The sequence below is a fragment of the Notamacropus eugenii genome, chromosome 5 (assembly GCF_028372415.1).
Source record: "Notamacropus eugenii isolate mMacEug1 chromosome 5, mMacEug1.pri_v2, whole genome shotgun sequence".
In the NCBI taxonomy this organism is placed as follows: Eukaryota; Metazoa; Chordata; class Mammalia; order Diprotodontia; family Macropodidae; genus Notamacropus; species Notamacropus eugenii.
The window spans coordinates 44,315,830-44,343,266 of record NC_092876.1 but is presented as its reverse complement, the minus strand read 5'-3'; the positions used below and the strand labels follow the sequence as shown (position 1 = coordinate 44,343,266).

At 43.9% G+C, this 27,437-nt stretch overlaps 1 protein-coding gene across 9 annotated transcripts in view; it reads left to right on the top strand.

Annotated features, from left to right (window-relative positions):
- CHD5 (chromodomain helicase DNA binding protein 5) overlaps positions 1-27,437 on the top strand; it is a 146,577-nt gene that overhangs the window by 44,324 nt on the left and 74,816 nt on the right. For all 9 annotated transcript variants that reach the window (XM_072608706.1, XM_072608709.1, XM_072608708.1 and 6 more), the window contains exons 3-6: positions 18,992-19,171; positions 21,976-22,094; positions 24,490-24,728; positions 26,827-26,951. In XM_072608706.1, coding sequence (XP_072464807.1) covers positions 18,992-19,171; positions 21,976-22,094; positions 24,490-24,728; positions 26,827-26,951 — 663 coding nt within the window. The remainder of the gene's footprint in view (positions 1-18,991; positions 19,172-21,975; positions 22,095-24,489; positions 24,729-26,826; positions 26,952-27,437) is intronic.

Sequence of the window (27,437 nt, the reverse complement as noted above, 5' to 3'; positions counted from 1 at the left end):
CTCTCCATCTCCTCCTCAGCCTGTGAAAGCCCCCTTTCTTCCTCCCCCTGCTCTTTTCTCTTCCCCCTCTCCTCTTCTCCCTTTCTTATCCCTTCTGTTAACGTCCTCCATCTCTTTTTCCCCTTTCTTCATCTTCCGTCTTCCTCTTCCCTTTTCTCTTTCTCTGCCTTCCTCCCCTTCCCCTTCATACTCTCCTCCCTCTTTCTGCCACCTTCCCTTTCCTTCTCTCCTCTTCCTCTTTCTCTCTTTCTCTCTCTCCTCCTTCCTCTGATCTCCTTCTTTTCCCCTCTTTCCCTTTCTCACCCTTCTCTTACCCTCTCCCTCTTCCTTTCCCTTTTCCCATCCTTCTTCCTTCTTTCTCTTCTCTTCCCCTTCTTTTCCCTCTCTCTTTGCCTTCCTTTTTTCCTTCCTTCCCCCTCCCTTCCCCTTCCTCTCTCTCTTCTCCCTCACTTTTTCTCTCTGTCTGTCTGTTTCTCTCTCTCTGTGTGTCTCTTTCCTCCCTTCCCCTTCCACTCCCTCTGTCTCTCTTTCTCTCTTCTCTCCCCTTCCATCTCTCCCTCTCTGTCTCTGTCTTTCTCCCCCTTTCCCCTTCTCCTTTCTTGCTCTCCCCCCACCTCTTCTGCATTTTCCGAACTCAGCCTTGGGATCCTTGAAATTACAATGGAAAGAGATTCATGCCTGGCTCTTTGGAGGTAATGGAGAGAACAGCATGATTTACTGGGGAAAGGGCAAAAAGGTCATTGAATTTGGAGTCAGAGGACCTGAGTTCAAATCTTGACTTTTGCCATTTACTTTCCCTTTCTGGTCCCTGTTTTCTTCCAACAAAGGCACAGGACTTGGTGATCTCTGGACCCTTCCATATCTAAGTCTGGGATTCTGTCAAATGTCTCGCTGCACTGCTCTTTTATTTTTCAAGATGAGTTGGCTTTCACATCTATCTCCACTATTCTCTCATTTGTGCCTTGCAGATTTTTACTTCTAAAGATAAGAGGCTAGTGTAGTGTGCAGGAAAGTCCTGGATTTGGAGGCCGTGGACCTGATTGGAATCAGGTCTTGGCTGCTTCTTCCTTGTGGGGCCTTGGAGTCACTACCCATTCTCTGGGCCTCAGTTTCCTCATCTGTAAGATGAGGAAGTTGGCCTAGGCATGCTTTCTGAGATTTCTTCCAGCTCTAGAGAGCCAGTATTTTCATCTTTAAAATGAGTGGGTTGGACTAGAGGGTCCCTGAGGTCCCTTGTAGCTCATATTCTATGATCTTATGGTATTTTCACTGGAGACATAAGAGCTGGCATTTACATAGGCTTGAAGGTTTACAAAACCTTTTACTTAGATTATTTCACTGGGGACTCAATAACATCCCTTAGATAATCAGTACTACAGATATTCACATCTGTAGAGAAAAGGAAATTGAGGCACAGAGAGGTTAAGTCATTTGTCTAGAGTCATACAACTAGGAATTATCACAGGCAAGCAGGATTCAAACCCAAATTTTCTCAACTCTGTAGTTGATCTCTAAGACCCCTCTCAGCTCTGACATTCCCTGTTCTGAGGGCCCTCCCAACTCTGACATTCTATATTTTCTAACATCTCTACTCGTTCTAACATTCTTTGTCCCAACTCTTGCCTTCTCTGTTCTAAGACCTCTCCTCGCTGACATTCTAAAGCCCTTTCCAACTCTGACATTCTCTATTCCAAACTCTCAGCTCTGCCTTGTTATGTTCTAAGACCTGTCCCACGCCTGACATTCCATCTACTGGGATGTGTGTTTCTCCGTCTCTGTGTGTGTGTGTGTCTCTCTCTCCTCCCTCCCCCTTCCACCCTCTCTGTCTCTGTCTCTCTTTCTCTCCTCCCTCCCCTTTCCTCTCTCTCTCTCTCTCTCTCTCTCTCTCTCTCTCTCTCTCTCTCTCTCTCTCTCTCTCTCTCCCTTTCCCCTTCTTCTTTCTTGCTCTCCTCTCACCTCCTCTGTATTTTCAGGGGATGCAGGACACTTAATAGCCAGTGATGCATTGGGGTAACCTGGTTATTCTCCTCTGCCCAGTTTGCTGTTTAACAGGGATTACTTTTGCCGTTAAAATCATACACTTGTTTTCTGAGCCAAAAGGTAAGGTAAAGATGATCCTTCCAAAGTCAAACATTTATGACCCCCTTCTTTCCTCCCTCTCTCCTTTTCCTAAAAAACAAGATTCTTCCCCCGTCTCATTTTGTGACCTGCGTTGCAATGAGAGTCTAGTTCAAGTGTCGGGAACCTCTGGCCATTTAGGTCCTCAAGTGTAGCCCTTCGACAAATCCCCTGATTTGTCAGTCAAAGCGCTGCCCTTGAGGACCTAGAGGGCCACATATGGCCTCCAAGGTCACAGATTCCCCACCCCTGGAGTCCTTCAGTCAGTTAACAAGCATTGATTAAGCAGCTACTGTGTGCCAGACAGTAGACTAAGTTCTCGGGATACAAAAAGAGACAAAAGGAAATTCCTGTCCTAGAGGACCCAGAATTCCCTCTGGGCTAAGAGGGGAATAATGGTTTCCCAGTTGATTCAGTTTCAACTGGGACTCTACCAGTTCTGGTAGAAAGAGAAGGGAAAGTGGAATAATCGTGAAAATGCTTCCTTGCATTTCAAAAGCCCTTATCTCTTCTTTAGAACTGGGGAGAGAATGGAGATCCCTCTTCTCAATTTATAGATTGGGAAACAAGAGATGCCGAGAGCAATCTCACCTTATACTTCTGACAAAGTACTCCCTTGAAATAACCCTAGGAAGGAATACCTTGTCTAGATTTTGTGTATACTTCTATGTGTATATGCTGGCCCCTCCAATAGGATGTAAGCTTCTTGAGGGCAGGGGCTATTTCACTTTTGTTTTGTTGAATCATTCAATCCACAAACCCTGATTAAGCCCCTGGGACTGTCTTTTCGCCTCTTTTTGCAGTACTAATGCTTAGTATTGTGCCTTGGGGACAGGGCAAAGTGGATAGACCATGGTGCCAGGATTCCGGAAGACCTGAGTTCAAATCCGACCACAAATATTTACTAACTGTGTGACCCTGGGCAAATCACTTAACCTCGAGTTTGCCTCAGTTTCCTCATTTGTTAAAAAAAAGGGAGAGGACAGTAATAGCACCTACCTCCCAGGGTAGTTGTGAGAATCAAAGGATTAATAACTGTAAAGAGTCTGGCACATAGTAAGTGCTATATAAATGTTAGCTATTATTATTGTATAATTTACATAGTGTATCATAATTTATAAATCAATATTATACTATATGTAATGTATATATTATAATATTATACTATATAATTTATATAGTATAATAGTATATTAGATATTGTTTTATAATTATACTGTTAAATTATATTATTATTATTGACTTATGACTAAGTGCCATCTATGTGCCCACTCTGTCAGTCACTGAGGCTACAAAAAGAAAAATGAAACAATCCTAAATAACTGGCATGGTGGTAGGCACAGAGTCAACCTTCCCATGATGTTTGGTGACTGATTGATGAGGCAGCAAAAAGGTCATGTTGCTTGTGTCAGAGCTAGAATTCACACTCAGGTCTTTTCCATAGTACTCCACTGCCTGAGACTGGCACACAGTGAACAAGAAAGCAAACCTTCATTAGAAAAGTAATGTGGTGATTATTTGAGCAAAAGGGAGTGTACTGACCCAGAATCCTTTGAATGAGCTTCTGGGCCACCCCATCTGCCTGACCAGTGGCTTTGGATCCAGGGCTATTTGGGAAATATCCAAAGGAAACAGTGTCTTGGGGGGGGATGCTGTGTCCACCTTCAGCCTGGTGGCCTCCCATTCTAGCATCTTCAATGTCTACCAGTGAGAACCACTGCTTAGTGTGCCCAGTTTCTGTCCTTAGGGTGCCTCTGCTTCAGACCTATCCACAAATTTCAAACTGGACTCAGTTCTGGAGGAACCAAGCCTTTGATGGGGGGAAGGGGTTAAGTTCCCTTCTTTTATATTTTTTTGGTTGATCAAACTCCCACCCCAGTTATTTATGGATTAGATTTAGGTTCATCTCGTTCTTCCCAACCAGGGAGGAAGAGAAAAAAGGTACCCAATGCACTATTTAAAATAAGTGTGACAGGTATTTGTTTTTCTACACGCAAAAGAAATGATAAGGGACACAAAAAGAGAATGTTTATTGATTTAATTTTTTTTGGAGGCAATTGGAATTAATTGACTTGCCCAGGGTCACACAGCTAGTAAGTGTCTAAGGCTGAATTTGAATTCAGGTCCTCCTGACTCCAGAGCCAGAGCTCTATCTACTTCACCACCTATCTGCCCCTGACAGAATGTCTTAAAACAGGATTCAGTAATATAACTTATAACTACTGTTATAATCTTTTGGGAGGCTGTTACTTAAGTCTCATCAGAACATACTGTAGTTTCTGGGATGACTGCATTTCACCTTGCTTCTGCACTGTCCAAACAATTTCTGATCATCCTCCTGGATATCCAAACAATTCCTTTGGCCACTTGTCAGCTCCACCCTGGAATGTGTCTGATGAACCTCTTGAACTCATAAAGTCCAAGCCTAGACATATTTATTTTAAGGCTTTGAGGTTTGTTTGGTAATCCATTCAGGAAAAGGAACCCAAAAGTGGGAAAGTAGCTAGAGGCCCAAGTAACAGTTCACCTAGTTGAGTCCCCTCCTCCAGATGCCAATTGACACATTTGTCCTGATGCCAGGGTAGAGCGGAACTGACCCTTGACTACCCTTCACTGGAAGTCTTGGAGTTACATGCTACAAACATAGTCATCTGAGAGTCTAAAGAAAAGAATGTGCCAGAAACTGTCTTTTAAGTGACGTGGCACATTGTTCTCTGATCGTACGAAATCCATGATTCCTTTCATTGGGTGAGCCACCATATGACCGGAACCAGCCATGAAATCTGTTATTTTCAGTATGACTGAATGATGTGGGAGCCTACCAGAACTAGGAAGGGCAGTTCGGAGTATAGTCCATAGATAAGCCTGTGTTCCTTTCCAGAGGGAGCAATACAGTTGTGTACCAGGGCAGAGAGGCAAAGTGTCCTTATTCTGAATGATCGTGTCCTTTCTTTTTCTTGAAACCCTCCTTTCTTCAGACGTGCTTTGCGGTGGCTATCTTTAGGTGAAAAGCCTGGGGGTGAATTTGTACCTGTGCCCTTTGACATCATCTAGTCTAAGACCTGTATTTGACGTATTTAGAAAGCTAGGAAGTGACAGAGTGAAGATTTGAGCCCTGGTCCTCTGCGGCCAATTCTGGTGCTCATTCCCAGCTTTATTTCTTCTGGGTCTCCCAAGTGCAGACATAAAGCCGCGTCAGTCAGGTTCACCACTCCAGGATCAAAGAAATCCAGGGCATTCAGAGCCAACCTAGAGGCACAATCCATACCTGCTCAGGTTTTGGTGTATGGCATTGCCTCCCTGACAGGCAGGTTGGAACTTCTCTACTATCTGCCAACAGCCCTCCCTCCTACTGTTGTGTGGCAGATTGGTGGTTTTCCTTCATCTTCTCCTTACAGGGGCATAGATCTAAGCTTGGAGCCCTGCCCAAGGCCCTTGGCCTTGCTTAAGTGGAGTGTTAGTGGGACAGTTTTCTGGTCTCCAGCCACGGAGCCTCTTGCTGTGGAGGGTGGGGGGCCAGGAGACGAGGCAGTCTAGACGACAAGGAGTAATAAAGTGCATTTGTAATGACTGAAGGCTGGAAGGAGTTCTCCACTTAGAGGATAAAGAGATTCGGTCTGTCTCTAAGTGTCCAGAAGACTCAGAGGTGAATTCACAGTCCAATGAATGCATTATCTTTTTTTTACCCCTTTTGTGGTAAATCGGGCTTTCTGTTTGCCAGACACACAATGCTAAGCCCAGCCAGGTCATCTGCTCTCTCTCTCTGTCTCTCTCCCCTCCCGTCTCTCTTTCTCCTTGCTTCTCCTTCTGTTTCCTTCCCTGTCCCTCTCTTTCCTTCCTTTCCTCTCTCTTCTCTCTCTCTCTCCTGTTTTCCTTTCCCTCCTTCTCTCTCTTTTCCCTTCATTCTCCTCTTTCCTTCCCTTCCTCCTTCTCTCTTCCTCCTTTCTTCTCCCTTTCCCTCCTTCTCTCCTTCCCTCTCTTCCCTCCTTTTCTCTCCTTCCTTCTCTTTCCCCCTTCTCTCCCTCCCTTCCCTTTCTCCTTTGTCCCTTTCCCCCTCCCTCCCTCTCTCACTCTTCCCTTTGCTGTCTTCATTTCATCTATGCCCTACTTTCTATACCATCTTGATTTCTGTTTTATTAATTTCTTGTACACTGTCCACTCTCATTCTCTGTCCTTCTAGGCTTAAGCATCTCTATCTCCTTGTCTCTCTAGATTTCCCCAGTTCTACGTCACAAAAATACCTTTTCCTCTGTATCTCAGTCTCTGAATCCCTCCATCCCCTCCTCTCTTTCTGTGTCCCTGTTGCTGCCTTTAATTATCTCTCTCATTATCTCTGCCTATTTTCTGTACTTCTCTTATAATTTCTGTTTTATGACTTTATTGCATTTGGGGAGTGTGTCCTCTCTTTCTCCCTACACCCTCCTCTCCTCAGAGATGCTTTGCCATGGCCATCGTTAGGTGAAGAGCCTAGGGGTGAATTTGTACCTGTCAGATATCAGAAGTTGGGCAGACTGAGCTATTTCCCCCATGGCTGAGAACATACAGTGAAAGAAACAAATGGATATGACCTAGAGAACCAAAGAAAATCACAGATTGAAACTGAGAGAAGAGGCACCTGCTGCTGAATCCCCCCCCCCAACTTTTGATGGGAGATTACACCTCCCTTCAAGGGACTCAGTTTGATTTTGGCTGTAAGATTGTGAGTCTTGAATATGGGAACAGGAAAAACTGCATTTGATTGGACCCCAGAAATTAAGTAAGCCCTATTCTGCGTTTGTATTTGCTGTTTGGTTAGAAGCTTGAGTGAAAACTTGTGAGGCCCAGTCTTGTCTTTTTCTGTAGGAACTAGATTTTTAAAAGAGAATGGAAGAGACCTTCTCCCTCCTTCCTTCTGTCTCTCCCCCTCCCCTCCTTTAATCTCCATGGTCCCCCGTCTGCCACTAGACATTTCCAGATAAATGTGAGGTCTCAGCTCTGCCCAAATGGGTTCCTTCCTATGATCCCTGAGAAGAGGGCCCTATGGGTCCTTGGGAGGTGAGGGGAGGGCTAGATGAGGGGTTGGAAGAAGTGAGGTAAGGAATAGGCCAAGCTGGGCTGCAAGAAGTCTGGAGATTCTCATTTACATAAAATAACCAGGCTCCAGACTGAACCTGAGCGTATGTAGATGAAGGTCCTTGTCAGACCGAGCAGGAGCAGGAAGGAGAAATGATTTCAACCTATACTGCAGCAGTTACCATGGCAACCAATTATTCAGTGCTAAATTATAACTGTTTATAACACCAGCAAATGGAAAAGGCCCATATTTCTTCCACCACCCCCTTTTCCAATCTTGAAGGACCCCAAATTGGTAATGACCAACCCGCTGAGTTCTTCCTTTTGATTTAAATGTTTTTTTGGGGGGTTGGGTGAGTGGGGGAGGAGGAGATGAAAATCCATCAGTGTGAGGCATTGGATGGACTGATAATGCCCCAGTTGTGGGAAATAGCATCAGAGACGAGGGAAGGAGAAAGTGCTATATAAGCCCACCTCACTTGTATCCTTGTATACCTCAGCTGCCATTATAATGTGGCCTTGATTGAAAACTGGGAGTGGGAATGGGGGGGGGGGGGCAGAAAAGCCAGACAGAATACCCAGCGAAGGAATGTATTGGAGCTCCCTTTAAGATAGCCTGGCAGATAGATTCATTTTTGGAGCTCAACCTGCCATGTTTCTTCTATCAGACTAGGGAATATGCCCCACCCTTGCCAGCTGCCAGGCTGTGAATGGTAGGTCTCATGACTAGAGCATTAGTTTGAAGGTTACAGGACCAAGGTCATACATAGTCCCTAGTGTTTTTGTTTTTGTTTACAGATTCTTACATTCCAGAAGTTTGGCTTAATTTCCTTCAGATTCTGGTCTTGTGGGTCTGGCTGGCTAAATGTTTCATTGGGAAATTAATCATCAGATACCTGAAAAGAGCATTTTTACCGTTCTTTCTGTGTCTTCCTTCCCCCCAATTTAAAATCTTGGTGAAATTTTATTTTGCAATGGTGGTGGTGGTGGTGGAGGCTTAGGACATTTCCTTGCCTCCTGTTTCTTGTCTGATTTCACATTTTAGCGTTCAGGTTTTAGGACCTTAGTTTTGGTGATGCCCCTGGGGCAGCTAGGTGGTGTAGTGGATAGAGCACTGTGCTTGAAATCAGGAAGACTCCTCTTCATGAGCTCAAATGCAGCCTCAGACACTTGCCAACTGTGTGACCCTGGGCAAGTCACTTAAACTTGTTTGCCTCAGTTTCCTCATCTATAAAATGAGTTGGAGAAGGAAATGGCAGACCACTTCAGTGTTTTTGCCAAGAAAACCTCAAATGGGGTTGAACAGCAACCAACTCAGCAGACCCACCAATGTGGGTCCTTTCACTAGAGGTGCTGATTTTATACCCCATCTAGACCTTCTTATTCTATTGGAATCTTGTCCATTTCCTCCGATTAGTCTTCTCCTGGGGTTGGGGCTGTCCAAGTGTCTGGGAGACAGTCTTGTAGACAATAAGAATGACTGACTTTCTTCTAGTGTTTTGAAATGCAAGTCATGCTTTAAAAACATTAGCTCAATTCAATGCATTTATTAAATAGATACTAAATGCCAGGTACTGTGTTAGGGAATATAATATAGTGTTAAAGATAATTTCCTGCCCTCAAGGAGATTATTCTAAGGGTTTGTGTGTTGAAGGAGCAGGGAAAGTGTGGTGAGATTACCTCACTGGATCCCTATGACCTGACTGTGAAAAGAGCTACTACAAGTGGCATTATTATCCCCATTTTACAGATGAGGAAGTATTAGTGTTGGAATTCAAACCCAGATCACTCCCAGTGCTCTTTCCATTTCATTGTAATGCCTTTTCTTATGCCCCCATTCTTAGTATGATTCACCCCCTCTCTTTGCAAGGAAATATTTTGACAAAAGTTGGGGCTGGAGGTCTGAAAAAATTGCTCAAACAACAGCTGCCTGGGTGCAAAATTATGCTAACAAGTCAAATATTTTCTAGAAGAAAGAAATTCTTAAGAATGTCCATCCTCTCGGGCTCTCTGGTACCTGCTCCCATTCCTGTTCCTAGAGGTCATGAGGGAATGTCATGTCCATTAGGAGGTGGGAATCTAGGTGTGAGATGGTCGCCATATTCACCCATATAGGGAGCCCCAAGCCCCAGGCGGGCAGCAATCCCTCTCTTTCTCCATTTGCTTTCTTTGTTTCTTTCTCTTTTCCTAGGAGGGCTTTCCCTAATCCCCTCCTCTCTGAGCTCCCGCATGCCCTTTTCTCATTTCTCTCTGCTCCTGGCCTCCTGCCATCTCCCTCCCCCTCCCCAACATTACCACACAATGCTCCTCCTGCCAGCCTCTCTCTGTTTTCTGGAAACTCGCTCTTCCTCTTAGCCAGCGTGTAAGGCCATTCTTATAGCCTCTCTTGCCCCTTGGATGTGGTGCCAAGGACTGCCTGCCTTAACCATCCAGATGTCCACACTGGCTCTCTCAGTGTTCCTCCTGTCTGCTCAGTGTGGTCACTTGAATAAGAACTTCATCTTTGATTTTTCCCCCTCAAACACACTTCACATGGGCTCTCTCTTCTGAGGCTGGAAACAGCCTTGGGTGGGAGGGAAAGTGGGACTTCTTAGGCTTTGAGAGTTGGAAAAGACCATTATCAGACGTTCATTGAGAAGTTATTTACAAAGCACTTTAGGCACACAACAAATCAGCACTCTAGGTGGTATTATGCCCATTTTTTTTGCTGGTTATTTTATGTAAATGAGAATCTCCAGACCTCTTGCAGCCCATCCCTTATCTCACTCCTTTCAACCCTTCCTTCATCTGTAAAGTGGGTTTCAAAGGGGTGAGGGGATTTGCCCAAGGTCATACAGTTAGGGCATTTCAGAGGTGGGATTTGAGTCTGGGTCTTGCTGATCCCATGTCCTATGGTGTATCCGCTGCATTATGCTAGACCATATGAGCATAGGGTCATTGATTTAGAGCTTAGTCCAGTCTCCCTCATTATACAAGTGAGTAAACTGAGTTAAAGAAAGATTAAGTGATTTGCCTAAGGTTCCATAGGTAGTGGAGATCATATATTTAGAGCTTCAAGGGACCTAAGAGGTTATGTAGGTCATGTAGAAAACCGAGGCCCTTGGCCAAGGTCACAAAAGCTAGTAAACAGTGGAGTTGAGATAATGATAATGATAACAAATAGTGACTCACATTTATATTGGGCTTTAAGACTTAAAAAACCTATTTTTCAAGTACTCTGGGAGGGAGGTGAGTATAATATATTGTTCCCATTTTACAGATGAGCAAACTGATGCTCAGAGGAATTGAGACTCTCCCAGTAGTAAGTGTCAAAGAACCAGTACTTAAGCCCACTTCTGACTCTGAGATCCTGGCTCTTCTCACCATTTCACTTCCATCAGATAAGCATTTGTAGAAAGAGCCCTGAATGTGGAGTCAGTAGAACGAGCTTCAAATCTTGGCTCGGCTTTTTGCTGTACTTTCATGGCTTTGAGTGAATAACTTTCTTTTTCTAGGCTTCAGTTTCCTCATCTATAGAATGAGATCTTTGATCTGAATGCTCCCTGATGTACCTTCCAGCTCTAGAGCTATGATTCTATTATCACTCCCTTTTTACAGATGGGAAAACTGAGACCCAGAGATACACAATGTTAGTGGCAAGGAGGTGATTAGATATGAGTCTCTTACCACTTAATGATTCATGTCTCAGTTACTTGTTTTCTGAGTGGGTGTAAGATGGAGCTGATTTGCTATGATCTTTCTCTGTCTTTTATCAGCATATGTTTGGGTCATTTAAACCCCTTTTGGGTTAAGGACTGGTGTTGTGGTGGTAGGGGAGGGAAATGTCACAGAACTGAGCTAGATTTTAGAACAGAGAATGTCAGAGCTGGGAGAGTCCTTAGGACACAGAAAATCAGAGATAGGAGGAGCCTTAGAACAGATAATGTCAGAGCTGAGAGGGCCCTTAGAACATAAATTATTAGAGCGGAGACCTTAGAACACAGAATTTCATCTGGGCGGGACTCAAACATAGAAAGTTAGAATTGGAACGGCCCTTAGAACACAAAATGTCAGAGCTGGAAGGTATTTTAGAACATGGGATTTCATAGCTAGAAAGACCCTTAGAATGCAGAATATGAGATTCAGAAGGGACATATTTAGGATATATTTAAAACATAAAATATCAGAAATGGAGGCAACCTTAGAACACAGAACACAGGGTTAAAAAAAGGTGTGTCCTTGGAATATGCCTTTGGAGAGCATTCCTTGGGGTCAGCCTTAACTCATACTGGAATGTGTGGGCAGGAAAAGGAATCAGAAGGAGAGGGTGGCAAGCCAGACTTTTCATCCTCTGATCATCAATTTAAAACTTAAAAGGACCTTTGAGATCATTTTGTTCAACCTCCTTCATTTTATAGATAAAATTAAGGGCCCAAAACATTAAGAGTCTTGCCCATATTTACCCAGATTAGCAAATGGCACAGAGGAGATTTAAATCCATGTCTTATCACTCAAATCCAACCCTCTTTCTGCTGCAGTACTCAAGAATTGTCCCTATCATTTCTCAGTACAATAATATATTATTTTGTAATTTCTATAGGTATTACCCATTTGTGAATTACTTTAAACTCAGATTGATTCTCTCTTAGAAATCTCTTTTCTGAGGAAGCCTCCACATACATACCAGAAGTATGCTTTCTCCCCATCATCTTTTAAGTGCCCCTGGTGGGAAAGCAAAAAAAACCTGTGCTCCCATCTTTCTTTTTCTTTACCTTGACTCAAGGGCACTGGCCATGGTACTGAAGACCAAAGACTGTCTCTACTCCCTATCCCATACCTTGTGGAGGTTTGACCCATAGAATTTTAGATACATGGAATCTCAGAATTTTGAGAGAACTTGAAACCATCTATCCAACTTCCTATCCCATACAGCAATTTATAGTCTCCCTGGAAAGGAGTCATCTGACCTCTGCTAGAATGTTGCTTATCTTGTGTGTCAGTTCTAATTAAGAATTTTCCTTATGACATAGTAGAGTGCTAGATCTGGAGTCAGGAAGACGTGAATTCAAATCCTACTTTTACTATCTGCATGACCATGGTCAATACACTAAATGTCTCTAAACCTCAGTTTCCTTCTCTGTAAAATGGGTATAGTTTTTTATTTGTAACTATGGCATAGAGAACTGTGACTCAGTACAGAATTGAGCCCTACTTCTTCAGCTTAGAATATAAAAGAATTTATTGGTGCGCTAAGAAAATAAGTGACTTTTTTCAGGGTCACACAGTCAATATATGTCAGAGATGGGACTTTGAACTCAGGTTTTCTGAACTCTGCTTACCCTCTCCTATGCTCCACTACTAATAATGCCGGGAATGCCTCATAAAAATGATGCAAGCTTTCCAGTAGCATCAGAATGTTAGTTATTATTATGTTGACCTAAAAATGTCTCTCTGATTTCTGCCTGTTTGTCTTAGTTTTGCTTCCTGAAGTCAACCAGCCTTGAATGTAGCTCTCATGTCCAATCCAATCCAAACAGCATTTATTAGGTGATTATTACATACAAGGTGCCATCCATGGTCTTCTTGTTTCCAAGCTAAACATACCCAGTTTTTTCAAAAAGCATTCAATAACTCCTGGTTTTGATTTCTCTCAACATCTTGGTAGCTTCTTTCTTCCTAATACACTGCTATGCTCATGTACTCTCAAAAGTCTACTCTACCCCACTACTCCACTCAGAAATTTTCAGTGACTCTGCATTGCTTACTGAAAGAAGCGTTTTGGGAATTCAAGGCCCTTGGGAATTGGACTTCAGTCTCTTTCTCCAGCGTTATCCCATGCCAGTCTCTGTCACGTACCACTCTCTGCTGCAGCCAGGCTAGATGGCTCTCTATACCTTGTTCTCCCCTGGCTCTCTCCCATCTCTTTGTCTTTGCATTTATGACATGTTCTTCATGCCTGGAATGGACTCTTGCCCCTATCTTGGTCCGATGGAGTGTCCCTTCCTTCCTTCAAATTCCATCTCAGTTATCATTTCTTCCATCCTTTTCCTAAAATGCAAGTCTGTTCATGTCAGCCCTCCTCTCCCCTACTCAATAAACTTCAGTGACTCGCAAGAGCTTTGTTTGGCATTCAAAGCCCTTTATAACTTAGTCTTCTCCTACCTTCCAGTCTTCTTTGATATCACTCCCCAAAACATACTCTTTGATCCAGTGACTTGGGTTCTTTGCTCTCCATCTCTTGGTTCTGGGCATTTTCTCTGTCCTCCCTGCCTGGAATGCTCTTCCTCCCCTACTCTGAGTATTGACTTCCGTGGCTTCCTTTGAGTCCCAATTCAAATCCCACCTGATGTAGAAAGCCTTCCCCAACCCCTCTTAATTCTAGTGCCTTCCCCCTCTCTTTTAATTATTTCCTATTATCCTGTTTATAGCTTGCTTTGTATGTAAGTCAGCATATTGTCTACCCCGTTAGGTTGTGAACTCTTTAACAAGGTCCATCTTTTTTGTCTCTTTTTGTGTTCCAAGCTCTTAGCACAATGCCTGGCACATAGTAGGCACTTAACAAATGATTACTTATTGATTAATTGATTCCTCCTCTAGTCAAGTCAAATCAACAAGCAATTAAGCATTTACTGCATGCCAGGAACCAATGCTAAATACTGAGGATATAAATATAAGCAGAAAGAATACACAAAAGGAAACTGGGGTGGGGTGGGGCATGAAAGTACCCAGGCCAGGAGAATGGTAGAGAAAATTCAAGGGTAGAGTGAGCTTCCAAAGTGAAGAGGTTTCTGGGGCATTGGAGAGTCAGGAGGTCAGCCTGGAGAGGAGTGAAGAAATCCAATCTAGTCGATTAAAAATTTTTAAAAGTTCCAACCATATGCTAGGCACTGTGCTAAACTCTGGCGATGCTATTAATAAAAAGAAGCAATACCTGCCTTCCAGGAGCTTACAGTCTAATGGAGTGGAGGGAGAGGGACAGTACACAAAAGGAGGCAGGAAAGAGTGGAGTGTTCCATGGAGTTGACACCAGACACCACAGCAGGTGCAGAGTAGAATGGTTGATCTGGGCTGCCTCCTTAAAATGGAGGGTCTGAGAAGAACCAGTCAATGGGATGGAGAGATCCCAGGGGCAGAAGGGACTTCCAGTGGGTGTGGGACATCCAAGTGTGAGTGAGTCTGTTGGATGAAGATGTTCAAAGCACCAGAGAGTGAGGAATGAATCCTGGAAAGGCATGGGACATCCCATGAAAGGGTTTTCCTGTTCTTCACTGACCTCACAGAACCTGGAAGTTTCTTATTAAACTATATCAGTTGAACTATATTATGAAATATATTAGATATATTAGGTATGGATATATATTAAATTAGATATATTTCACTATATGAAATATATTAGATGGCATGTGGGCAAAGAAGTCCAGACAGTGTGCTGTAGGAAAACCTGAGGGCGAGAACTCTTGGGTCCACCTGAGTCTAGACTAGGCTCCCATCCCCACAATGAACATTATACTGGATGTTTAAATGAGAGGCCAAATGAGGAAGTGGGTTGGTTTGAGCATCATCTCAGCTGGAAAAATGAGAAAGTGGGTTCTTTGGAAGTGATTCTAAGTCAGGGATCTTAACTTGGGTCTGTGAAGCTGGTTAAAAAAATTTTTTATACCTGTGTTTGAATATATAAGTGGCTTCCTTTTGTATTCTGATATATTTTCTTTTATGACTTAAGAACATGATTCTGAGAAAGTATCCATAGACTTCATCAGACTGCCAAAGGGGGGCCATGATACCAAGAAGATTAAGAACTCCCGTGCTAAGGAAAGAAAACAGCTTGATGCTGTGGAAAGAACACTGGAATTGAGACAGGGGACCTAGGATGAAATCCTAGCTGGCTCTGTCTCTATGGAATCTTGGGCAAGGGCCTCAGTTTCCTGATCTGTAAAATGAAGGGGTTGGACCAGATGGTCCCTGAGGCTCTTTTTGATTCTACATCAATGATCTTGTGACCTTAGAATCATTCTCAGTCTCTGGGAACATTACATCCCCATTTCTGGTTTTCATCCCAACTCCCCAGGTACACAGGATTCCCTAGAGCAGCTGGCTTGTCTCTGTGGGGCCTGTTGGTAGCTAAAGGCCAGATCAGCCTCCCAGATTGCCAGGCAGGCTGAGTCAGCAGTCCAGGAAGCACCCTGGTTACGGGAAAGAGGAGAATGGGGTGAAACCCAATGACCGGCCTCGGGCCAGCCACGTGCTGGCTGGATCTGGCTTTAGTGGGAATAAAAGGTTTTAATCAGTCAGTCTAGGCAGGGTTCTCACTGGGGAGCATGCAGCATGAGGTCCAAGAATCATGATGGGGAGGGAAGGGAGTGGAGACTCCCCAGGAGAGCCTATAGAGGCACCTTGGGAGGTTAGGGGTGAGGAGGGAATATGGTGTGTGTGTGTGTGTGTGTGTGTGTGTGTGTGTGTGTGTGTGTGTGGTTAGGGAGTCAAGGCTCCTCTTTCTGTCCAGGGCACCCTGCCTCTCCCTAAGGTGATTAATGGAAATGTACTAGCTGTTGTGAACTCTTCCTTCTCAGTTATCTACCTGGGAGAAGACAGGAGTATGTGTGTGTGTGTGTGTGTGTGTGTGTGTGTGTGTGTGTGTGTGTGTGTGTGTGTGTGTGTGTGTGTGTGTGTGTCTGTGTGTGTCTGTGTGTGTGTGTGTGTCTGTGTGAGAGAGAGAGAGAGAGACAGACAGACAGACAGACAGACAGAAAGACAGACAGAAAAACAGAGACACAGAGACAGAGAGAGCCGGAGAGAGACAGAAACAGAAAGACAGAGACGGAGAAGAGAACATGTGTAGTACCAGCTACCTGCCTCTTCTAAGGTATGAAGTTTCTAAAATATGAGATTTCTGCTGCCATCCTATCTCATGGACCATCCTAGCAGCTTCTAACCTTGTATATCTTCTTTCTTTCTCCTCATTTTCTGTCTCATTTCTCCTTGTTTCCTCCTTTCCCTGCCTCCCTGTTTTTCTCTTTGCTCTCTGTCAACCTTAAAAAAAACACATTAAAAATAACATTAAAAAAAACACCATGTATTTCTTTCAAGTCTGACTACCACTTTGTGAAGTCTCTGTTTTATAGAAGAGGAAAGTGAGGTAGGTTAGGTGACTTACCACTAAGGTCATATAGCTTAGAAATATCAGAGGCAGAATTTGAACTTAGATCTTTCTGACTCCAGCTGGGAATGACTGGTCAAGTACTGAACATCATCTTGTATGTCACAGTGCACCCCATGTCATGTTACCTAATAAATAGATTGTTGCTGCTCAGTTGTTTCAGCTGTGTGGAACTCTTTGTGACCCTATCTGAGGTTTTCCTGGCAAAGAAAACTGGAATGGTTTGCTTTTTCCTTCTCCAGCTCATTTTAGAGATGAGGAAACTGAGGCAAACAGGGTTAAGGGACTTTCTCAGGGTCGCCCAACTACTAAGTGTCTGAGGCTTTGAACTCAGGCCCCCCTGACTCCAGACCCAGCACTCTATCCGTTGCACCACCTAGTTGCCCCAATAAATAGATTAAATATTGATATCCATCTAATACGCGTTTGTAGAATTGTGTCTCTCCCTATTTCTATCTGTCTCTCATTTGACATCGCCTTTATCGCCTCATGCCTGGCCTGTCAAAATAGACTGGTTGGACTTCCTGTCACAGGTACCTACTCTAGCCCACCTTTCCCTCACCTAATCATATTGAGCTCCTTAAAGGGAAGATCTCATCATGTCCCACCCCATTCAATAAACTGTGGTGGCTCCCCATCACCTTCAGCATCAAACATAAAATCCTCTGTTTAGCATTCTAGCTCTTCATAACCTGCTCCCTCCCCCATCTTTCCAGTCTTCCTACACCTTACAACTCTGTGCATTCAGAGATCTGAACACTGACCTCCTTCCTGTTCCTTGGACAAGACCCTTCACCTCTGGACCCTGGGCCTTTTCCCCAGCTGCCCCCCATGCCCAGAATACTCTTCCTCCTCATCTCTGCTTCCTGACTTTCCTGGCTTCATCCAAGCCCTAGCCAAGATCCCACTTTCCATAGGAAACCTTTCCCATTCCCCCTTACTTCTAGGGTTTTCCCTCTGGAGATTATTCTCAATGTATATGGCACATGTCTTACTTTTGTACATAGTTGTCCGTATGTTGTCTCTCCCATTGGTGAACTCCTTGAGAGCAGGGACTCTTTTTTTTTTTTGTCTTTTTTTGTATCCTCAGTGCTTAGCACAATGACCTGGCACATGTTAGGCACCTGAAAAATGTTTATTGGTTGATAGCTTGTCTTTCTCCTTCTCTCTCTTGACTCATCTAATAAATATTGGTTGATCTGAATCTGTGTTTTTTCTTTTTCTCTCTCTGTTTCTCCATCTTCTCCATTATTTTCTTTGTCCATCCCTCTTAGCTCTCTATAGAGTTGGTTAAATCTCTCTCTGTCTCCTTTCCACTCTCTCCTTCCCTTCCTCCCTCCCTCCCCTCCCTCTCCCCCCTCTTCCCTTCTCCTCTCTCCCTTCACCTTGTATATTAATGACAATCATATTAGCATTACTAAATCAGAGGGTCACTAGCCTTCCCACCCAAACCTAATCAGGTTGGGGGTGGGGAATGAAATCTTTCCCATCATCTGCTTTACATCATCGATAAAAAGCAAAGAGTAAACATCTCCTTCCAAGGGACAGTGTTGTTTTGTTTGTTTTTTTCCCCAGTGGGGATACTGTGGTTTTAAGCACCCTTATCTACATATAAATGTGCCATTTTCCGCCTGTACAGACAGGAAACTAAATCCAGGAAGCCAAGCTTGAGAGCTACCTAAATTACCTCGTCTCCTAAGGAGAAGGGAGTGTCAGCGGCGACAGGCAGGAGCAGGAATGGGGTGGCTCCTGCCTTAGAAACAGACTGAATGGGGATGAATGCTTGGTGGGGGGAAATCATGCACGGGATGTGAGGGTACCAGATTCTGGGAGTGGGGAAGGACATGTGTCCAAATGTCCTGAGCCTGCGTGTGTGTGTGTGTGTGTGTGTGTGTGTGTGTGTGTGTGTGTGTATTTCCACTGTCCTTTGTGGCAATGGCTCCAGGGCATGAGTGGAGTCTGAGAACACTAGTTAAAATACAGAAGTATATAAAAACTCAATCAGCAGCCAAAGCTGATGAGAACTCGATAAGAGGGCACAGAAGGTGATCCAAATCACCAGCAGTTAGCCTCCCTATCAGAGAGGAGTCCCTTTCAAAAGACAAACGTTTTTGGGCTGCCTGTATTACCTTCTCCTGCTGGCCAAATCACTCCCAGGAATAGAATGCATGAATCTAGCTGGCCTGGCTTAGACCTTTCTGGTGCCCAAGCTTGACTGTTTTCTTTGATCATTGGTTGGCAGTGCCCAGTTGATGTCTGAGAAGTGACTGAGCTGGTGAATAGGAAATACCAGGGACTGAAAAAGAAGGAAAGCCCACAGGGAAAGTAATGGAGCCTCAGCATTGCGGTTGGTTTTTTGGGTACCACTCTCCAAAAGGCAGCTTGGTATGGTGGGTCTGAAAGACCTCTGTTAAAATTCTACCTCAGATATCTATTCACTGGGTGACCCTGTTGAGTACCTTAACCTCTCTTTGCCTCCATTTCTTTTCTATAAAATCAGGATACAGTCATACAGTGATTATCCTTATGATACACAGGATAATATTATTTTGATCACTTACTTCCCAGGTCTGCTGTGAGGCTCAAGTGAGATAATGTATGCAGAGTGCTTTGTAGATCTTAAAACATTTTATACATACAAGCTGTTGTTATTATTAATTGTTATAATTTTTTATTGTCTTCCAGGGAAGCAATGATGAGCTGTCTGATAATGAAGAGGAAATGGAAGAGAAATCCGACAGCGAGGGGAGTGACTATTCTCCAAATAAAAAGAAGAAAAAGAAACTCAAAGAGAAGAAAGAGAAAAAATCCAAGCGGAAAAAGAAGGATGAAGATGATGATGATAATGAAGATGGAGGTTTAAAGGTAACTAAAATTAGGATTGGTCTTGGGAGTAGAAGGAACCGGTTTCTGTGTGACTTTGGGCAAATTATTTTGCCTCTCTTGGCTTCAATTTCCTCACTTGTAAAATGGTGATATATAATACCTGTGGTATGTGAATGGGGATAGGGGAAAGGGAGATGTTGTAAGGATCAAATGGAATCATATGTTTAAAGTGTTTTCGGGAACCCATTTGTGGTTTTCTTGGCAAAGATGCTTAAATGATTTACCTTCTCCAGCTCATTTTACAGATGAAGAAATTGAGGCAAACAGGGTGAAGTGACTTGCCTAGGGTCACTTAACTACTAAGTGTCTGAGGCCAGATTTGAACTCAGGAAGATGAGCTGATGCCAGGCCAGTACTCTATGCTGTGTGGCACCCCCTAGGTGCTCTTATAAAGTGCTTTACAAACCTTCAAAGGGCTCTTCATCCACTATTATAATCAATCAATCAACAAGCGCTTACTCTGTGCATCTGCTATGCTAAGTACTAGGGATAAAAACATAAAACTTGCCCTTAAGGAGACCACATTCTATTAATGTGTATTCTATTATTTTATTGGATAGGTTTGAGCTCTATGCATTTAGACAGGTTTAATATTTGTAAAGGCTTAGCACAGGACCTGGCACATAGTAGGCACTTCACAAATGCTTGCCCCCTCCCCTTTCTGTGATAGAGAGCTTTTTTTTTCTCTCTTCCATCTTCTGACATAGGAACCATTTGCTCCCAAATGACACAACCAGTTAGTTGCTGATCCATTATTTGAGTAGATCTCCATGTTAGGAAAAATGCACACAGGAGGATTCTATGGGGAAGAGGGAGGCAGAATCCCAAAGAAACATTCCAAATGATGAGATTCCTTTAAGAGACTGTGGAGGGAAATTGATGCTGATGCACTGACCACTTTGGGTGATAACAAGCCTTCAGGCAGGGAGACAGTTCCTTGTGAGAACGGTGATGGCTCAAGTTAGGGAAGACTTCTGCTTGGAACTGCTTGGTTATACCCGGATACTCAAAAGATCTGAGAATTTTGTCAGCATGAGATATTCCTGGTATGGGAATTGCCCTCCACCAGAGTGCTCGGCCTGGAGTCAGGAAAACCTGAGTTTAAATCAAGCCTCAGATACTGGCTGTGTGACTCTGGGCAAGTCACTTAACTCTGTTTACCTTAGTTTCCTCATCTGTAAAATGAGCTGGAGAAGGAAATGGCAAACCATTCTAAGTATCTCTGCCAAGAAATCCCCAAATGGGGTCATGAAGAGTTAGATGTGACTGAAACAACTCAGCAGCATTGCGTGGTACAATGGATAGACTCCCTGGCCTGGAGTAAGGAAGACTCATCTTTGTTTGGAACTGGTCTCAGACACTTAGTAGCTGTGTGACCCTGGGCAAATCACTTCACCCTGTTTGCCTCAGTTTCCTCATCCATAAAATGAGCTGGAGAAGGAAATGGCAAATCACTCCAGTATCTTTGCCAAGAAAACCCCAAATGGGGTCAGAAAGTGTCAGACACACCTGAAATGACTCATCAACAACTATGACTTACTAGGCACTTAAGTCCTAGGGAGTTGTTTGAGGTGTACAGTCTTTAAATGTCCCTGACTTTCCTGTGCTCACTCAGCTGGTGCCAGGGGCAGGAGTTGAATACCCAAGTCTTCCTCACTCCAAGCTCAGCTTTCTATCCTCTATACTGTAAAAAGGCTCTAACTTGGGAGTCTCAAACAGCAATGGAAGTGTAGAATCTGGGAGTTAATTAATCAAACAATCAGTCCATATTTATCAAGGGCCCTCTATGTACCTGACACTATGCTAAGCACTGGGGCTACAAAAGAAGGCAAAAGATAGTCTTTGCCTTCAGAGAGCTCACAAATGGATTTGGCATCGGGAAAGAAGTGAGCTTAAATCTGACTTCAGATACTCACTTCATCTATGTTTCCTCATTTGTATAATGGGAATTCTAATGCTTGTTTTACCAACATAAGCCAGGGTGACGGAATTATTTACTATTGAACTGCTATTGGGGAGAAAGTGCATTCCAAATGTTAAATAGTTTTGAAGTGTAAGTTGATATTATTGTTATTAATATTAGTAAATCAATAATATTAATAAGAAATTAATACATAATTAATTGTAATTATATGTCACAATTATATCATATCATATATCACAACACATATAATATATTATCATATAATTATCATATTATAATTATATGTCATATAATATAATACTGTAATTATAATAATACGTTAATTAGTAATTGATACATGATAATAAGCAAGCACTTATTGGATGTACTTCAGAGGCAATGCTTCTTCCACTATGTCACCCCCAGTCTCCAAAACCTCCTGTTGTTTCTCACCTCCTCCATTTGCCCCCCACCATGGAATCTGGGTGTCGAGCTCAGGTGAAGGCACTTTGTGAAGGCTAACACTGCCAGAGACCCTTCTAGGCTGCCATATTGACTTACGTAGCTGTAGACACTGGGACCTGGGGTCTCTTCTGGAGGGATCTACCCTTCAGCCTTTGCAGAGATTTCCTTTTTTCTGGGAAGCTTATATGCACACAAATGACCTTTCTCAGTGACATGATCCTCACAGGGTCTCATTACTGAGCATCCTAGGGAGAATCAGACAGCGCTATCAGTTTTCTCAGAGCTTGTGAGAGCTCTTTTTAAAATAAATTACACTTATAATCCTTTCTCCCTTCCTCTCCCTCAAAAAAAGAACCTTAAGGGGAAAAGAGTAGCTTGTCTCCCTTTCTCCATATCTTCTCTTTGGCCTCTGTAGGAGCCCAAGTCCTCAGGCCAGCTCATGGAGGAGTGGGGCTTGGACGATGTGGATTACCTGTTCTCCGAAGAGGATTATCACACTCTGACCAACTACAAGGCCTTCAGTCAGTTTCTCAGGTAAGGGACCAGTTGGGCAAAGATGAGCCCCTTGGGATCAACTTTAGTATCTGTGCAAGGTCTGGGAAAATAGAGTCCAGTTTTGGTTTCCTTTGGTGAGCAAGTCTATGGAGGGCTAAGTTTTCTTAATCAGTATTTACAACAAATACCTAAGGCAATTGTAAGTGTAAGGCAATTGGGTGGAGTGGGAGGAGGGGGGAAGGTGGTACAAAGGCTACACAAAACAGTTCCAGTCCCCAAAGAGTCAGTTGGCAAGCATTGTTTAAACATTTCTGATGTGCTTGTGGCACTGTGCCAGGGGCTGGGGATCCAGTACAAAGAATGAAGTCATTCCTACCCTTAAGGAAGTTAAATTCTAATCAAGGAGAAAACTACTGCATATAATAATGTAGCATAAATGTAGCTGGATGGTGTATTGGATAGAGTACCCAGGTCTGGAGTCAGGAAGACCTGAGTTCAAACGAAACCTCAGACACTTAGTAGATGTGTGACCCTGGTCAAATCACCTCTCTAGTATCTTTGCCAAGAAAACCCCGAATGGAGTCATGGATAGTCAGACATGACTAATCAACAGCAACAAAATTACAAAGAAATGCAAAACATTTAAATAATAAGGTAGTTGGATTGGAGTAGGGATGGGGCACTAGCTGTTCATAGGATCTGGAAAGCTTCAAGCAAAGAACGATGCTCAGGCTCCATCTTAAAGGAAGAGAAGCCCTTTTTAAAGCAGAAGTAAGGAGCGATGGCATTCTAGGCATGGGACACAGCCACTGCAAAGGCTTAGAGGAGGAGAATAGAGTAAAGGGTTGGTCTGGCTGGATCAAAGAGTGTGGGGTAGGCTGGCATGGAGTTAGTCATGTCCAGTGGGGCTGGAAAAATCCTTCATTCCTGCAAGAAGAGAAGAAGTTATAGAAAGAGTACTGGGTTTGGAGCCAGAGGAGTTGAATTTGATTCCCTGTGTTCCTAGGGCAAATCACTTAACCCTTCTGGGTCTCAGTACATGGTATAATAGAAATGGTATGGGGTCTGAGGAGTCCCCAGGTCCCATGGTATAATGGAAAACCAAGAGATTCAGAGGATAGTTCTTGGGTTTATGTCCCTAATCTACTGTTGTTTGATCTGCGATTGTGTTATCTGCTCTTGGGTTTAAAATTGTCTGGGACTCAGTTTCCTCATCTGTAAAAATGGAGGGCTTGGACTGCATGACCTCTGAGGTACCTTCTAGTTCCCAAATCTGAGGTCCATGATCCTAGGAGAGGCAGTGTGGGGGAATGCATACAGCAGTAGACTTGGATTCAGGAAGTATTCAGATGTTTACTAACGTGTGACTCTGGGGAAGTCGCTTACCTCTTTGGGACTCAGTTTTCTCATCTGTAAAATGAGGGAGTTGGGCCAGATAACCTTGATGGTCCATTCTGGCTATAAATGTATGATTCTATCATCTAAGGAGTTAGTCTTTAATTAGATAATCTCCAAGGTTCCTTCCTGCTGATGATGTCTAGGTTGGTCAATGGTCCTCAAGAATAAAGATGGTGATTGTTGACCTCACTCAATGCCTGTGTTGAGTTCTGGTGGGGAAGGCACCACAGTAGGGCAGTCAGGAGCATTGTCTCCTCCAAGGACTGCTCCTTCTTTTGGGTGTTATAGGGTTTGCCCATTCCTATCTTGCCCCAGATCCATGCAGGTTTAGCCCATTGGTCTCTTGTCTTCTCCTGGCCCTGGTCTCTGGACTCAGTGTCTCTCTATCCTCCAGCCCCCCCTGTGACTTGTAACAGCCTTGTTCTAACAGGGACCAAGGCTGGCCTCATAGGCTGGTTAGGTGTGCCAGCTGGACCCAGTCTTTCCTGTGGGTTGTAGTTGGGTAGCCTAATAATAATAGACAGCATTAGTGTAGTGCCTTGAGATTTGAAAAGCATTTTACAAATTTCTCACTCAATCGTCATAATAACCCTGGGAGTTAGGTACTATGATTGTTACTATTATACAGTTGAGGAAACTGAGGCAGGTGGAGGGTAAGTGACTTGCTCAGGGTCACACGGCTGGTCAATATCTGAGACTGGATCTGGACTCAGGTCTTCTTAACTCCAGGGCCAGTGCTAGCTGCTATTCAAGTCATCTGATTCTGTATCCCATCTTAGCAAATACTTTGGCTTGGTTCAATAGTAGACAATTGACCTGGAAGAATCAGAAAATGGGAGTTTTCTAATCTCTAATTCTTCCTATATGACCTTTAAGTCATTTCCTTTCTCCATGCCTTGGTATTCCAGTCTGTAGAATGGGACTAATGATTTCTTTTGCACCCAGTTGAAAGCGCTTGCAGGAGTGGGCGGCTTGATGGATCTATTGAGGGGGAGGGTTGGGTGTGACTTTCTTCCTACTTCTCTCCCCTGTTCAGGCCTCTCATCGCCAAAAAGAACCCCAAGATCCCCATGTCAAAGATGATGACGGTGCTGGGGGCCAAGTGGCGGGAGTTTAGTGCCAACAACCCATTCAAGGGGAGTTCAGCAGCAGCAGCAGCAGCAGCAGTGGCTGCCGCTGTGGAGACGGTCACCATTGCCCCGCCTCTGACCGTCAGTCCACCTCAACCCATCCAGCCTATGCCCATCCGTAAGGCCAAGACCAAGGAAGGTAAAGGTAAGTGGTACATCTTGTGAGCTGGAGGAGAAGTCCAACCTCCTAGCAGGTGCTTAGTCAACTCATCAACAACCATATATTAAGCACTGCTGTGTGCCAGGCACTGTGCTAAGCACTGGGGATACAAAGAAAGGCAAAAGATAGCCCCATTCTGGTCTGATGAGTCACTAGTATTCATGACCAGAGTCTTTGAGGGACCCAGATAGAGGGACAATGGACAATGTCAGGCAGGGTTCATTCAGAAAACCAGTGAGCTCTGGTAGAAAGACCACTGTGCTGGTCACTAGGGTGCCAGTCTTGGCTCTTCTGTGAGCTCATTGTCTGACCCCAGGCAAGCACTAGACCTTACTTGGGCCTTAGTTTCCCCAGATGTATTTGCCATGCCTCTTTCTCAGGGTGGTTGTAAGGGTGTGCATATCATAGGATCTTAGATCCAGAACTGGAAGGGATTTCACAAGTCATCTAATCCTCCCCTTCCCCATTTACAAACAAGGAAACTGAGGCCCAGAGAGGTTCTGCAACTTAGCCAAGGTCACTCAGGTGGTAAGCAGAATTGGAACCTGGGTCTTATGACTCAGAACCAGGCCTCCTCTCACTGTACAATACTGCCTCCTATTACAAGTGATATCAAGGTGATAATTTTCCTCAACTCTACAAATTTTCATAGAATACCTGCTTAGGATTAGAAGGGTGGAGGGAGGGTCCACAGTTAAAAAAATCAGAGCCTCAAACTACTGAAAGATTACTATTCAGAGGGAGATGGAACTAAAGCAGGGGGCAATGAGGCTTTGTCCCTGCTTTCCAACTGGGGCTTTTGTGCCAGTATTTAGAGGGTCACAATTCCTCCTCAGGTTGCCTCAGTACCCTTCAGTTTTGTCCTTACTCTGCACCATAGCCCCAACCTAAAGTGGGGCTTTCCCCTTTTCTCACCATGCATGTCATCCCTATTGCCAGCTTCCTCCCCTGAAGCCTTGTGGGCTGCTTGTTGAGCAGAGGTGTCTGGGAGTAGAAGGTGGTCCATAGTGTTGAATGTAATAGAGGAATCTAGAAGGAAGAGGACTGAGAAAAGACCTTGGGACTGGGTGATTAAGAGATTTTTGAGAACTCTGAAAGGAGGGCAGTTTCAGCTGAGTGATGAGATCTAGAGCCCGATAGCTTGATAGGGAGTCCAAGAAGTTGAGGCAATGATTGGAGAGAGAGAGAGAGAGAGAGAGAGAGAGAGAGAGAGAGAGAGAGAGAGAGAGAGCTAGCACGGACAGAAGAACACAGGTTTACCCAGTGACATTAATGACGTTGGGAAGGAGGTGAGAAGGCCTACCAGAGTGGTTCCCACAAGAGTATTGGAGTTCAGAAAAGATGTTTTGGGAAGACTTCATGGAGGAGGAGGCCTTTGACCTGAGGTTTGAAGACTGCAGGATTTGGACAGGTGGAGAGAGCTAGGGAGGAAACCCCAGGCGTGGAAAGAGTGCCTTTGTTTGCATCCTTGTTATTGCCTGGGATTCTGTGTGCCCATCTCCACTGCACAGGGAGCTTGCTCCATGGGAAATCAGTGTTCCTAACATTCAAAAATGATCCTCTACTGTGATTGGGAAGAATTGTTCCACTCAGGGCCCTCCGATGAGAAATTATAGGGAACTTAGTGGATATCTCTAACCCCTCAAATACACAGAAAAATAACTTGGCATTTATGTAACACTTTAAGCCCTTTACAAATAGCATTTCATTTTATCTCTACCATAACTCTGGGAGATAGGTGCTATTATAATTCCCATTTTACAGATGAGGAGACTGAGGCAGACAAAAGTTAAATGGCTTGTCCAGAGTCACATAGCTAGTAAGTGTAGTGTGGTCATCCTGCCTCTGCCGAAAGACTTCCTGGCAGTGGGTTGGGAAGCCCAGTACCTCCCAAGGCAGCTTGCTTCCACTCTTTCTATCTAGTTCTATTCTCTGGGAACAGATAACTAAAAAAGATAATGAAGCCTCAAACATGAGGTCAGGCTTTTCTTACATGCCAGCAGTCTTGGCTTAGGATAGGTGTTGGGGGTAACATGTGGGTCAGGCTGGGCAATGGGCATGACCCATGTTCTATCCTGTTTAGGGCCTGGTGTGAGGAAGAAGATCAAAGGTTCCAAGGATGGAAAGAAAAAGGGCAAAGGGAAAAAAATGGCTGGGCTGAAATTTCGGTTCGGAGGAATTGCTAACAAGAGGAAAAAAGGCTCCTCGGTAAGTCTGTCAGCGAGCCAGTGTGAGTGCAGGTGTACACGTGTGCATGAATGTATGTCCGTGTCTGGGTGTAGCACTGTGGAAACTTGCATGTCACTTTACCTTGTCTGTCTCAGTTTGCTCATCTGTCAAGTGGGACTAATAGTAGCACCCACCTCCTAGGGCAGTTGGGAGAATCAAATGAGCTAATGTTTTTTTTTATAAGTTTATTTTATTTTTTTCCACTTAATAGTATTTTATTTTTTCCAATTACAGGTAAAGATAGCTTTCAACTTTCACTTTTATAAAACTTTGAGTTCCAAATTTTTTTCTCCCTCCCTCCCTCCCTCTATTCCCTCCTCCCCAAGATAGCAAGTAATTGATACAGGTTATACATATACCATCATATTAAACATATTTCCACATTAGTCACGTTGTGAAAGAGGAATCAGAACAAAAGGGAAAAACTACGAGAAAGGAAAAAAAGAGTAAGTAGCATACTTAGAT